We start from the raw sequence: 14,922 nt of genomic DNA, 5'->3' as shown, positions 1-14,922 counted from the left end.
GGCGCAAAAAGTCCCTGACTGCCAGTTTCTATACATTTTTTAAATAGATTTTTATTTTTATATTTTTTGCCCAACGTTATACACGTTTTAAAAAGGCGTTAATGGCGTTGTTGGCGCTGTGGGAGTTGATAAAAAATAAGTTAATTAAGTCCTTGGCAGACATTGAGTTTTAAGGAACAAACTCTTGGGACCCAAACTTATAAATATATTATTAAATTTTTATTTATACTTTTTTTTTAAAGGGTTCTAAATCGCAACATAATGCATTGGTATAAAAAAAAGGAAATAAACTTCGTAGTATACTTTTGATATACTCTGTGGTTATTTATTTACTTTGTCCACCGCTGGTTGTGAGAGGCTGCGCTGCAGCTGGGCTGCCGGGAGGGGGTCTGTGGGAGGGAGGGTCCTCCTGGTGCAGGGGGGGGAGGAGGAGAGGCTGTGCTGGGCTGGAGAGGAGGGGGTCTTGGTGCAGGGGGGGGAGGAGGAGAGGCTGTGCTGGGCTGGAGAGGAGGGGGTCTTGGTGCTGGGGGGGGAGGAGGAGAGGCTGTGCTGCTGGGCTACGGCGGGGACGGGGGAGTGTGTTCGGAGGGTGCAGGAGGAGGGAGGCGGAGGGATGGGAGCGCTGCTGCCACCAGAGGCCTCCTGGTGCAGTTGGGCCTGTCACCGTTACAAACATTTCATAAGTGGACGATTTAGTTGTCTTGTCGCACACATAATTGCGGTGAACCGTTTAAATGTGTTTTCTTCATGGCGTTGGACATTTGGTGAACGTTGCGATTTGTTTTTCCGTTGCCTTTCCAGGCTTCGTATAATCACAAATTGCTGTCGGGAGGAAACCACCTGACTTTTTTTTAGGTTGCCTAAAGCAGTGCAATTGAACACCGTTTACATCCGTGTGTTGGTTACAAAGATATTGAACCAATGAAAAGTATTAAGAAGCGCTTCGGGCAAAACCTCTTAACTCCATTGGACCTTCAAACTGTCTGCTAAAACGGCTAACTCCACCACCTCTAACCCTCTCATGGAAGTAATTGACAATATATATAAAGTCACAACACCAACTTCGATGAGGCAGTATTGCATTTTGGAGTTAGGTGGTTTCTTCCGGACAGCAGAGATATGACAAACTAGAAAAAGTGGTCTCCACCGGCCCCGGGGCAGGTCAGGTTGTGGCCTCCTGGTGGCGCTATGATAGGCCAATGTGAAAATGGTGACATTTCTTCTTACGCCTTGGATGGCAATTGGATGATTTGAGGCATTTTGTTCCAAAAATGTGTTTTGCAAAAATCCACCTGTTGGTGGCGCTATAACAGGCCAATGTGAAAAAGGGTGGGATATATTCCTCAGCCTAGTAGGAAAGTCTGTGAAAGATTTCACGTAAAAAAAAAGACAATAACTTAAATATACAATGAAATCACTGAAACATTTTATTTTTTACTTTCCAAAAAAAAAAAAAAAAAAGTACAAAATAACACATCCACAAGCTTGTAGATCTGCTATTTCCGCTGCTTCGGAAAAATGTACGGACATTTTTCAACATGGATTATGCAAAAACAATTGTGATTTAGCCCATTCTGAACGGGAACCCATTTTGGTGTTAGCATCATGTTATGGTTTAGCTATTGAAAAATAGCAGATCTACAAGCTCATAGTGTGCCACCGAGTGGCACGCTATGAGCTTGTAGGTCTGCTATTTTTGAAAAATCGAAGAGCGACTGACATTTTTTTAATCTGATCTCAGGTCAGAATGGGTTAATCAGACCAGTGTGTGTCCAGTGGAAACCTCGTATGAATCTGATCTCAGGTCAGAATGGGTTAGACGACTATGTAATAATTGTGCCATAGGCCTACCTGCAGGCTGCAGGCGATGAGGTGATGGGCGGGCGGAGGATGGGTGGAATCGGACGTAGAAAGAGGATGGAGGATGGAGGGTGAAGGCCGGGGCAGCGCTGAGGGGTGGAGAAGAACAGGGTTATTAGAGTTATAATAACCCCAATTATACCACAGGTCGTTTCGAGGATTAGCTGAAACGGGCCTGCTAGCCGTGGATCAAAACCAGCACCGTTCACCACCTAATCAAAACAAAGAATCCAGCTGCTCTGTTTTCCCAGAGCGCTAGCAAACTCGGTGGCTAGGCTAGCTAGTTTCTTGGGACATTTGTGGTCGTAGCTACATCTGTCATTAAAAATATGTTTTTTCAGCGATTCTCTTAGTTTTAAGGGTCACTGTTAATAATAATTGCAATATTACACTCGAGGGTGTGGTTTAACATGATTATTGCCACTTCGTCTCGTTCCTTACCGCATCACTGTCGTGGCAATAATCACTTTAATTGCCATTGGATTTTTCTTTTTAATTTTCGGGGGTTTTCTTCATGTCATATGAAAGCAGGGAATCATAGCTTCAAATTGACATATTGGTTTTGGAGATATTGCTTATAGAGTAATGTCTTGCAGAGAAACAGCGAGTTGAGAAAGCTTGAAAGGTTCACTTCTGTGGTCTCTAACGTTACACCTGGCTACATGTTTAAGCATTAATTTCATATTTACATGTCAATTTCAGCTCTGACACATATTTCAGACAAGTGTGTGAAGAGTCTGCCTGTGCTATTAACTCAATTTGGATAAAAAAAAAAAAACATTTTTCTCCTCTGGTGAAAAGCTGGAGGTTGTGCACGATGGCAGGCTCTCAGTCAAATCTGTTCACACATTAGCGGTGCTCAAACTTTTTTCATTACAAGGCCCGCCCAATATTCAAAAGCCATGCATTGGAGGGGCTAGAGCCCCTTTAAAAATAAACTATAGATAACCTTGGTGCAGCAGAGCAGGCTGGGACTCCTGGACAGGGGTGGGCAGGTCGTCCTCTCGGGAGACGGGAGGAGGGGTGAGGGGAGGCGGCGAGGTCGAGGGAGGAGTTGGAGGCAACGATTGCGCGTCGTCCTCCGGCGGCGGCGTCCTCCCGACGTCATTGTCGTTAACGTCCTTCACGCCGCCGTCCTGACCGTCGGCGGCGGGCGAGGAGGGCCTGTTGTCCAGCACCTCCCCCTGTGGCTGTAGCCCCGCCTCCCGCCGGGCTACCACTGCGACGACATTGAGGTTGCCGGGGTGGGGTGGTGGTGTGTGGGGGGGCGGCGTCGTGGCGCCAGGCTTGGGATTCGGAACGACACGGGGATCGGGGCACGGGAGGCTATTTTCGATTCTCTGCGGATCGTCCTTGCTTTCGCCCTTCCCACCAAGTGCCCTTTGCGGCGCTGCGTCTGTGGACGAAGCTTGGCGTGTGCCAGGGTAGCCCCCGGCTGTGGACGGGGCGGAGGGTCGCTTTGGATCGGCGGCGGTGGCGGACGGGACTAGGCCCGCGTTGGCGCGCCCGTCGCTCTGGGGTGGGCTGCCTTTGTTCCGTTTCCCTCTCCGTCCTCTCTTAGCGGCGTGGGTTTCGCCGTCTGTGCAAATGTCGCCTTCGGGGGCGTGGTGACGTGGCGAGTGCTCCACTTTCAGTGCAGGACAGCTGTCTCTCTCCTTCCCTTTCTGTTTCTTATTATCCTTCTCCTTCCCTTTGTCCTTTCTGCTTTTCGCCCCGTCTCGTTCCCCCGAGTTACCGACGACGTCACTCGGCAGTCCCGTGAAGGCATCTTCAGTCTTTGGTCGGTCGGCGTCTCTGTCGGTCACGGGACTGACCCTGCCTTCCGTTTTGGCCCCAGTCCGTGGCGCCACGGCCTTCGGTTTAGGCTGCAGAGGAGGAGGGACATTTTCTTGCACCTGTGGAGCCACTGCCTCGCGGGCAGGCGGAAACGGAGCTTCCGGACAAACTCTACCTGGTCTGGATCTGTTTTTGGGGGTGAAGGACCCAAAGGAGCCTCCCAGCAGGGACAACGAGACACTGGGCTCTGGCGCGGTCGCCTGACACGCCGCTGCAGCGTCTGCTGCAGGATTGGATGGCCGGCGGTCGCCCGCGTCCGCACGCTGCTGCGTTTCCACACCCGCCGCCGCCGCGGCCTCGGGAGAAGGCTGAAACGGTTGAGCCTCGTTGAGTGGAATGTTGGAGACGGACTCCGTCACGCCGACGCTCCCGCTCTGAGGTTTTTTCGGCGTTTCCGACAGGGCGTTGAGAATCCCACGAGAGTTGAAGGCAGAGTCGCCGTTGTTGTCGTCGCCGCCCGCATTCTTCCACGTTCCCCGCGGGCCATCAGCGCCGCGCGGTTTCAGGTTGCCGCCGTCGTCCTCTGGGAACCTGGAGCTGCCGTCCTCTCCCCCGCCGGCCTCGGAGATCTCCTCGATGGACCGCCAGTGGGACAAGTTGGACTCGGCGACTCCCTCGGCCGCCAGCTCCACGTCTGCCATGCCGTCCCGGTTGTTGTCCTCTTCGTCTCCGAGAGCGTCGTCGCGGTAGTCCTCTTTGTTTGCGCCGGCCCCGACGTTGGGAGCCGCGTCGCCTCCTCGCGCCTGCGCGTTGTTGCCACACATCAGCAGGTTCTCTGCCACCATGTCGTACCTCTCCCCCAGTGACAAGGAGAGAGACTCCCCCGCTCCCCAGGCACCGCCGGCATGTTCGGCCCCCGACGACGCCAATGCCAGGCCTAACTCCAGGACCACGCCTTCGGCCACACCCCACACGGCCCCGGTTCCGGGACACATTCGGCCGCTCGTGTCCGTCGTCGTCGTCGTCTCGGAGTTCTCCCTCTTGGGAGAGATGGCGAGGGGGGAGTAGTGAGGGGACCCGAGGATTCCCGGCCCCGACCCTTCCTCGGCACTCAGGGTGTTTTCGCTCAGGTTCTCCTGGGCGGGGTCACACGTACGGCCATGATGCACGGCGCCGTCGGGCAGGTGTGCGAGGCCCTCCTCCGGGGAGGAGGACATGGGGATGTTGTTGCTGGGGTTGGAGCCAGGCTCCTTGGGGTAGGAGAGGAGAGGAACGCCTTTGTTCAAGTCGTTGGTGGCAGTGGCCGGTCCCAGGCCGCGGCCGTGGGGAGGGCCCTCGGTGCTTACGCCCTCCAGAGTAGCGACTGAGGCGTTCCCATTCTTCTGGTCAAGCTCCCGCTCGGACTCCCTGGGCCCGCTGGGTCCACTTGCAGCCGCGGCCCTTCCGAGCTCAGGCGTCTTATGGGAATCAGCCTTGTGCAAAATAAGCCTATCCGTCCTCAACCCCCTGTAGCTTCCTGGCTGGGCGTGACGAGGCCTGATGAGCAGCTTGTACGAATCGCTTTCCGGTTTGTCTTCTTCTTCTTCTTCGGGCTCTTCCTGGGGTTTATCCGCACTCTTCTTTGTGCGATTTCCTCCCTCTGTGCCCTCGCGTTGCTGCGTTCGCTCCTCTACGACTGGCTGGCGTTCCGTCACCGCCGCAGCCGTTCTCTCCTCCGGGGGATAGTCGGGAGGACAGGGACCGCCGCGAGCGCTGCGGGTCTCGACGGCCGCGGCAGGATCACCGGAAGCGGTGCCGATGTCAGCAGATACGACGGGATGGTTAGCGGGGCGATTAGCGGGACGACGTTGGTCAGCTGTTGCGGAAGAAGTGGGTCCGTCTTTAGGCGGGTTGGAGGGCGGCTCCGAGGACCCGGAGGAGATCTCCATCTCGCTCTCACTGCCGCTCAGGCTGTTGGAGGACTCCGGCTTGGCGGGGAGCGGTTCGGAGGGCGGCGGTGGCAGCGCTTCCGTGTCCGGGTCTGGCCGCGCAGGCTCATCTGCGCCGCCTTGCGTTTGCGAGGAGGGCTCCGCCGGAGCGGCGGCCTGCGGCTCGCCGGGTTCCGCTCCTCCGTCCAGACCGTCCACCAGAGGCTTGGGCTCCGGCGACTGCGCGTGCCTCTCGGTGCTGTACAGGCGCTCGTCCTCCTCGCCGTTGTAGGAGGCCGAGTCCAGGGAGTCGTCTGTGTCGTCCTGGAAGCAGAAGGACTCGTTGAGCGCCTCGTTGATGGACGTCTCCGACAGCGAGTGGAGGAAGGAGGCCGAGGTGTCCTCCTCCTCCTCCTCCTCCACCACTTTCACCTCCACCTGGGCCTCGTTAGCCCCGCCCGCCACCTCCACCTGAGCCTCGCCGGCCAGCGCCGCCGCCGCCTTTTTGCACTCGTCCTCGTCCTCGTCCTCGTCATCGTCTTCGACGTCCGCCTCCTCCTCTCCGTCTGCGTACGCATCGATGCCGTCTTCCTTCCTGTGGTTCACCTCTCCTCCTCCTCCTCCTCCTCCCACCTCGCTCTCCTCCACCTCCTCCTCCTCCTCTTCCTCCTCCGTGGGGAACAGAGTGATCTCCATGGAGTCGGCCTGGAACACCAGGCTGGTGTGCAGGGGGAACGAGAGCAGCGAGGCCGGGATCATCCTCTCGTCGTCGTCGTCGTCGTCGGGACCGTTGCCGCCGCCGAAGCCCCCCGGGAAGAGCATGAAGGAACCGGGGAGGTCCCCGTCCGCGTCCAGGCCCAGGTGGGAGAAGGCGTTGAGGGGCAGGACGGGGGGGTCCAAGGGGCCGAGGGCGACGCCGTCGCCGTCGTCCAAGTCGTCCGCGTCGGGGTGCAGCTCCGGACGGGGGGCGACCCGGCCCCCGGGCGGCTGGTCCATCCGTGCGTAGAGCTCCTCGGACGCGCACGCCGCCTCCAGTCGCAGTTCCAGGCCCGACTGCAGCAGCAGCACAGGGGGACAATGGGAGTACTCCATCCTCCTCATCAGACCGGGCTCCTCCATGAGCGGGCCCTCGGACTCGCCCCCGTCCCCGTCCTGAGAGCTGCTGCTCCGGCCGCTGCTGCTCCTCAGCGGGGAGGTGTCCTCCGTCACCCAGCGGGGGCGGCAGCTGCCCCGGGAAATCCGGATGCGCTCGCCCCGCAGGACCTCCTCCTCCTCCAGGATCGCCGCCTCCCGTATGCCCGCCCGGGAGCTCAGAGTCGAGCCCTCGCTGCGGCACAGGCGGTAGCTGCCACCGCCGCCGGCGCCTCCTCCTCCTCCCCGCTCTTCGTCTCGCTCTGGCCCTCCTCCTCCTCCTCGGGCCCGGATCTCCTCCTCGACCTCGTCTCCGATCTCCGACAGGGAGCCCACGAAGCATGCGGGCGCCTCCTGCGCCGCCTCCTCGGCGAGCAGCGGGTTGGGCGAGGTGGAGGGCGATATGGAGGAGGTGTAGGACGAGGAGGCCCAGCTGCCGCCCTCGGCCGTGACGTAGGAGCCCGACGGCGAGGTGAGCGGCGACGAGCACAGGTCCACCTCGCTGTCCGAGGCGGGGGAGCCGGGCGACAGGGGGCAGCAGGCGGAGGAGGGGGAGCCCGGGTACGAGCGGTGCTTGAGGTGAGAGTGGCGGCCGGCGGCGGCCATCTTGATGGGCGTGGAGGGCGCCGTGTAGTACAGGTCGGGGTCCATGGCGGACGAGGGCACGCCCACCCGCAGCGGGTCGACGGCGTAGGCGGGCTCCGAGAAGGACAACAGGGCCACGGGATAGGCCGGCCCCTCCTCCCGAGAGAGGAGGGGCGGTCCCTCCTCGTCTCGTCCGCCAATCGAGTCGTCCTCGAGCGGCTCCGGGTACAGCGAGGAGGCGGGCGTCAGAGAGGAGACGGGGATGAGAGGCGTCAGGAGAGGGTACGGGAGGGTGGCCTGGGGCGTCTGGTGGTGATGAGAGCCTCTCTCCTCGCCCTGGCGGGCAGGCTGCGACGAGGCTGGCTGGGTGGTGGTGGTCGTCTCCGGTGGTGGTGGTCCCCCCTGATGGGGCTGAGGAGGGAGGAGGAGGTCTTCTTCTGGAGACCAGCCTGGGATTCCTGGCAGGGGGATGGCCTGGCCACCGCTGCTGCGCCCACCACCACCACCACCACGCTGCAGAGCCTTCTCCCTCTGGGACTCCATGGTCTTGAGCAGGGCCTCCTGGCCCATCACCACCCGGGTGTCCATGGTCTCCGCTGGCTCCTGGTAGTCGCTCTCCACCTCCGAGCCCGTCAGAACCTGCAGGGGGAGAGAGAAGGAGTCAGTCAGAACCGGCATGGGATAGCAGATCTACACACTCGTAACGAGCTTGTAGATCTGCGAGGAGTCCGTCAGAACCTGCATGGGAGAGAAGGAGACCGTCAGAACCTGCTTGGGAGAGGAGGAGACCGTCAGAACCTGCTTGGGAGAGGAGGAGACCGTCAGAACCTGCTTGGGAGAGGAGGAGACCGTCAGAACGTCCTGTGTTGATTTCGTCGACCAAAACAAGGTGAAAAATGTTCGTAGACTAACTTTCTTTCACTGACGAAAACTAAATGGAAACTAAATGATAACTAAGCTATGACGACTAAAACTAAGATGAAATATATTGACAATTTCGTCAACAAATAAAAGCTAGACTAAAATGTTAGGAAGGGACTAGTGGACAAGATATCCAGTATAAGTCATTTTACACTTGCTGAAAATATCTACAAGCTCACAGGTATTTTCAGCAAGTGTCAAATCAAGTCATTACGACGGCATCAAAGCCCGCCAACATACATTTTAGTCGACAAAATCAACTGTAGATTTAATCGACTAAAATCTAAAATGATATTTCACACTGGTGACTAAAATAAAACTAAAAGACTTTGAATAGACTAAAATAGAAATTTGCTGCCAAAAACAACACTGGTCAGAACCTGCATGGGAGAAGGGTTTGAGAAGACAGCCTTCAATGTGGAGATTTTTTTCCACAGTGGTGTAAAGTAACTAAGTACATTTACTCGAGTACAGTAAACTTTTGAGGTGCTTTGTACTTTAGAGTACCGGTATTCCAATTTACAATACTTTTACTTCATACTACATCTCTGATCCAAATATTGTACTTTTACTCCACTACAGTCATTTGAAAGCTTTAGCTACTATTACTTTGTAGATTTTGCTTATTGTTACAAGACATAGCTGCTATAAAATGTTAATGACCTTTTTTACTTATTTTATTTTATTCAGACAGCCAGCAATGGGTAGAACACTCTCAAAAGAAATGTAGTCTCTGTGACACATCTAGGGGCCACAATCTGCATTCAAAGATTTTCCGAGAAGCTTTGTCATTGGTCGATTTGCCTGTCTGCTTCCTGATTGGTTAGTCATTGCGGCCAGGTTTTTGTTTGCGGCCCCTAGATGTGTCACAGAGACAAAAAAGTTGAGCGTTCTACCCATTGCTGGCTGTCTGAATACCCCCAAAAAGGCAAATATATATTACAGGCATTTTACTTACTTTTGTGAGGGTTAAAGGTCAAAGGTCATAGGTTAAACATCATAAAACATTGCACAGAATCAAGCGATTTTGAAGTTGTGTGATTTTCTGCCTCTGTGGGGGGTATTCATATGCAAATATCATGACCAATGGCATTTCAAGACTATACAATGAACATCAATGATGATGTTTAGATGAAAAATCACACCCGTGTGATTTTGCGTTGTGAGCTTATAGATCTGCTATGTTCAAATGTCAAAATCATCCAAAATGTGTGTGTGAGCGACTGCGTACGTGTGCGTGCGTACGTGTCTGTGTGTGTGTGTGTGTGTGTGTGTGTGTGCATGCATGCATGCGTGTGTGCGTGCATTCGTTTTCCATATAGCACTGACGAAGGTCTTAGGACCGAAACGTTCGCTTTTTAATTTCATCTTGAGCACAGAGCACGTTATGAGCATGATAAAAAAAAAAAAAACTTCAATTTTTTTATACGGTGAGCGAGTCTTTTTTTCTGTCAAAGTTTCCCTTATGCAATTCGTTTTGCACAAGACCAAAATTAGGGCCGCCAGGGTTAATGTGGTTAAATGCGCTGTACACTTTCTGTGTTCATGTTTAATTGATGTATGGGTCAATGACTCAACTGACTCCCCTTGATGCAAGTCAACAACACACCTGTGTCCCGTCCTATTAATAGCTGATCGTATGTCTCTCAATTCTTAACCTCGTGTCTGTGTTGTTCCACAAGTGTGATCTGGTCTAGGTGTGGTTCAGCGTTGTTTTTGGCAGCAAATTTAGTTTAGTTTTTAGTCATCAATCTCTTGAATAGTTTTCATTTAGTTTTAGTCACATTTTAGTCACCTGGAATGTTTTAGTGTTTAGTCTAGTTTTAGTCGACTAAATGTCATAAGATTTTGGTCGACTATAAATCTACAGTTGATTTGGAAATAGCCGATCTACAAGCCCACAACGCGTCATGCGAGCTATTGTCAGCATGCAACCAAGTGTAAAGGGACTCATACTGGGTCTCTTGTCCACTAGTCCCTTCCTAACATTTTAGTCTAGTTTATTTGTTGTTCATTTAGTTTCCATTTAGTTTTCGTCTGTGGAAAACGGTAGTCGACGAACATTTTTCGTCTTAGTTTTAGTCGAACTGTCGACACTGGTGTGGTTTAGAACAAAAGGGAAAGAAACATAATAATATTCTGGATCCGGTAAAAGGTGTTTCAGTTTTTTCCGGCGTCGCTTTGTTTTGGTTGTTGGTTTTTAGCCTCGCCTCGCCAGTCGCTACGAGTTGGAAATAAAAGATGGAAACGAACCATTCCAAGAAGTACTTGGAAGAAACTTGTGGGATTCCATACGCTGCAAGGCTGCATCCAGGCTTTTATCGGGTACGCCATAAGACGATGATGCCCTTGATCGACCTCAGGGACGTGCACACACAAGACGTCAAAGGGGGCTTCAGCCCCTGCCCTTTTACCCGTCTGTAAAACAACTGCCCTCTCCAGACCACGAATGCAGCATTCACTACGATGAAAGAAATGCAACATGCCTTGCCTTGCCATGCCGGAAGGCAGCATTCAGGAGAAAGTGCCCTCTTACGGGATTTCAGCCCCTGCTCCTCTAACACCCTGGTACTCCTGGAAGGTGTTTTCCCGGTGCCCGATGACTACAAACCAGTGACTACAACAACATGACGGAAGTTCTTCCCGTTCGGAAAACCCACGAAAATGGTACGCGTCCCCATAGGCTACACTCAATACCACTGTGAAGAAGACTCGTACTGTAGAAGTCCTGTAGAAAATACTGGTAATTATGGATTGGATTGATTTGTCTTGATTGTAGAGGTAGAAGAAAGCTCATGCTCCGAGTCCAGACGGCGCTGTGCTTCACCGTCACTTTCACTTAACGCTGACCTCTGGGGTAGAATCGACCTGCTCTGTCTGGTCGCCAGACGTACAATTTAGACATCCTGGGCATTTATCGAGACAGAGTGACTTACAAAGTGCAAGATTATCGGAGTAAACGGATTCCCAAACTCGTCCAGACTCGTCCATGCCAAAGGACACCAGAATTGTCAAATAGCCGATCTGGTTGCCGCCCTGCAATTGGGAAATTACTTTAGAGGGGGAAAAAAAGCGATCTACCAGCTCACAACACAGGATGGAGGGTTTGGGAAAATGTGGGGAATTGTATGATTATTGAGGGGCGCTAGCCCCTCCTATATACAGGTTTAATGTTTGTTTTTAGTTCAGTTTAGTTTTAAAACGTCATCGACAATGAAGGGAAAATCTTATTTAATGTTTGCTTTGTCACCGTTTGTTTTACATCACCATGAGTTAGACTTTAATATATTAGCCCTCCGCACACGGGTGTGATTTTTATTATAAATTAGATATGCACAATAGAGGGTATGCGCATGCATAAAGTGAGTGGCAAACTCAGTAGACGTTTCTTCCGGTTCTTCTGCTGAATTGTTTTAATATTCATTTTTGAAGGGGCACGGTGGCACAGTTGGTAGTGCTGTCGCCTCACAGCTAGAAGGTCCTGGGTTCAATTCCCGCTCGGGGCGCTGTGGGTGCTGGCGGCGTGTTTCCTCCTCCGCGTCATCAGTGCCCATACCCGAGACGGTGTTGGCGAAAGGGCCTTTCTGTGTGGAGTTTGCATGTTCTCCCCGTGTCCCCTAGGGTAGGTACCCTCACAAAAACATGCAGTAATCCTGGTCTCTAAACTGCCTCCCCCTGGCCAGCCGGGGCGCCTGATGGGGAGGAATGGAACTGGTTGGAATAACGTGTTCCTTCCACGCGCTACGTCCAACCAGGGAAACTCCCCCCTGTCAGGTGTAAAGGAGCAACTTGGACACTCAGACATGAAGGAAGCATGAGTTCAAGTCCGTTGCTCTCCCCAGGTTGGCGGAGGGTGTGTAGAGCCCAGGATCACATTAGATAATTGACACAGGGGTGAAAAATGGGTTACAAAATCGTGGGATAAAAATTATACAAAAAAAAAAAAGAAAGAAAAAATCATTTTTGATTTTGCTGGTGAAAGTACTGTAGATGATAAGCCCAACCTCCCCACTAACGGACGACGCTCCATGAAGAGACAGAGACGGGCAGACTGGCTTCTCTGCGAGTACAAAGCCATCGAAGGTCACGTTATTATTGCGATATGGCATTTTTATGGTCAATTTGGCAATATTTTCCTCAGAAAAATGTCCTTCCTCGAAATTGTACTCAAAGATGAAGTGCCATGATAATTTTCCACCCTAAAACATGATCATCAGGTCTTATTATATAAGGAGGAAGACTTTTTTTTTTTTTTAAGTGTACAGTATTTGTTAAAATGAAGTTTTTATGTCGGCACGCCTACCAGTTCATTAAAGGAGAATTCCATACTAAAAGGCTTTCTTACCTTTCTTTGTAGTTGTTACGTCCCCACCAAAGAGGTCCAGGTGTTATTTTGTGCAAAAGCTCCTTATTGGCTGTTTTCCCTACCATAAGCCCTAAATGAATTGCATTGAATTGAATGGGAATTGAATGGGGCTATGGGGTGTTGTGCTAATTCGCTTATTTCCATCACTCAAAATTATAATTTCTTTGTATATATCCTCTCTTCATAATGTAAATAATATCCCAAGCGGCACACTTTACTACTTATTTCGATGGAAATAAGCAAACTAGCCATAGGCGGCGGGTGCGTAAGGCTAGGGAAGGCTTAGCCTTCCCAAAAATTATGCTGGGTATTTTTTTTATATATATAATATATGTGCGCAGCATTATAGAAGGTGTCAGAACACAGCAGCGCCAGTGCCCGCACGGTTCACAGTTCACACCACTGCAGCAACACTGGCACGTTCAGCGGAGTGACTGCTGTCTCTGTGCCGTCTGTGGAGAGCCATGAGCCGCGACTCCCGGAGGGGCAGCAACACGCCAACACCGCCGGGTAATCTACACTGTCACTGACTGACTGACTCGAGACTTGAGAAAAAGACTTCCAAAAGTCGTTGTCTGTGTATAGGCTAATTCATTGGTAAAAGTATGCTAAATAACTCATTTTTAGACCATCTGGGAAATAAATAAATAAATAAATCCGCGGCGGCGGCCTCACTCCGCTCGGCCGCGAGAATCCCCCCCAACGCAATTCTATAGCCTACCCAAAGGTAAAACGCACCCGCCGCCTATGAAACTAGCATAACACCCCATAGCCCCATTCAATTCCCATTCAATGCAATGCAATTCATTGAGGGCTTATGGTAGGGAAAATAGCCAATAAGGAGTTTTTGCACAAAAAAACACCTGGACCTCTTTGGTGGGGACGTAACAACTACAAAGAAAGATAAGAAAGTATTTTAGCATGTTATTCTCCTTTAAGTATACCTGGTTTGCCTGGTGGGTGGTGATGGGTGGTGATCCACCCTAACTGAAGCCACACCCACAGCTGCTGTTGTATGATAAAGGGGGAGGGGTTAGGGGTTGGGGCTGATAGTGTGATGTCACTATATTACTGTTTTTCTCATTGGCACATTTGACTGTCAAGGTTTCAGCCTCCAGGAAGAAACCCTAAATACATACATATACACCATTGCACATAACAACCACACCAGGGGGTTCCATGAAGTACTGTCACCTCTTAAACACAAGTATTCCATCTTTAAGAACAGTACTTGCATGTACTTAGTTACCTTACACTAGGGCTGACCTCGATTAGTCGAATAGTCGACTAATCGATCAGAACGGGTCTCAGTCGACTGACCACCTCTCAGTCGATGTTCACCAAAAACAAAAAAAACATTTTTTTTTTCTTTTTTTTTTAACAAAATATTATTGTATTATTCCACTAGGTCTGTGGGGGACATAAACACATTTGAACATGCTTTCTGACTGTTTTTAATCAATCTCCAATGTGCATGTGGAGTGTGTCTGCCTACATGTGTGGCAATGGGCCACTGCCTGTGACTTGAATCGCTAACAGTGCGCTGGCCTGATAGACTCCAGAATCTCAATCTCACCTGCTGTGCTCAATCTGGCTAATGACAAGCCTCTCAGTCGATGTTCACCCTGAGGGGGGGGGGGTGCTCAGTCGACTAACAGCAAATTTATTCATATTAATTTCGACTATACAAATCCTTATTACTTTCAAATCAAACCAAACCAACACACACCTTAATCCTCTCCATCTTGGCGGGCACACGGTGGCCGCAGGGCCCGTGCCCGCCCAGCTTGGCGGAAGGCCTGGGCGTGGCGGTGTTGTTGTTGCCGTAGCGATGGTCGGAGCCCTCCGGCTGGGGCCGCTGCGTCACCGAGGAGGAGGAGGAGCTGGGAGGAGGAGGAGGAGTGGCTCGAAGCAGCCGCGGCCCGAACGGAGAGGTGCACGCTGGGAGCAGCTTCTGCGGGGTGCTGGGGGAGGGGCTGGAGCCGCTGTCGCTGCTACTGGGGGTGGAGCCGCTGTCGCTGGGGGAGGAGCCGGTGGAGGAGGCGTGTCTCGTCGTCATGCCTGCAACGCAAGGTTATAATAGTTAACCCATTCTGACCTGAGATCAGATTCTAACGCACAGAAGAATGGTGGTTCTTTAACGCACTTTGACCTGAGATCAGGATTCTAAAATCCTGACAGTTTAAAAAAATAGCAGACCTACTTGTCGATCTGCTATTCTTCAATAGCTAAAGCACGACATGATGCTAACACCAAAAGGGTTCCCGCCCAAAATGGATTAACTAAAACTAACAAAAAAAAACTAAAACTAGAATTAACAAAACATTAAAAACATTAATTAATAAAACACGACGAGATGAAGACCGTTGTGAGAAA

The 14,922-nt window shown here is 51.8% G+C and overlaps 1 protein-coding gene across 1 annotated transcript in view; it reads right to left on the bottom strand.

Moving 5' to 3' along the window:
- Positions 1-14,605, bottom strand: part of nacad (NAC alpha domain containing) — a gene marked incomplete at its 5' end in the record, with an annotated part of 31,229 nt that extends 16,624 nt beyond the window's left edge. The window contains 5 exons of the mRNA XM_083762047.1: positions 334-657; positions 1,852-1,949; positions 2,810-6,166; positions 6,197-7,898; positions 14,276-14,605. Coding sequence (XP_083618173.1) covers positions 334-657; positions 1,852-1,949; positions 2,810-6,166; positions 6,197-7,898; positions 14,276-14,605 — 5,811 coding nt within the window. The remainder of the gene's footprint in view (positions 1-333; positions 658-1,851; positions 1,950-2,809; positions 6,167-6,196; positions 7,899-14,275) is intronic.
- Positions 14,606-14,922: the final 317 nt, after the last annotated feature.

This window comes from Protomyctophum parallelum (genome assembly GCF_964188405.1).
Source record: "Protomyctophum parallelum genome assembly, chromosome: 3".
NCBI lineage: Eukaryota > Metazoa > Chordata > Actinopteri > Myctophiformes > Myctophidae > Protomyctophum > Protomyctophum parallelum.
This window is presented reverse-complemented; position numbering and strand designations above follow the sequence as displayed.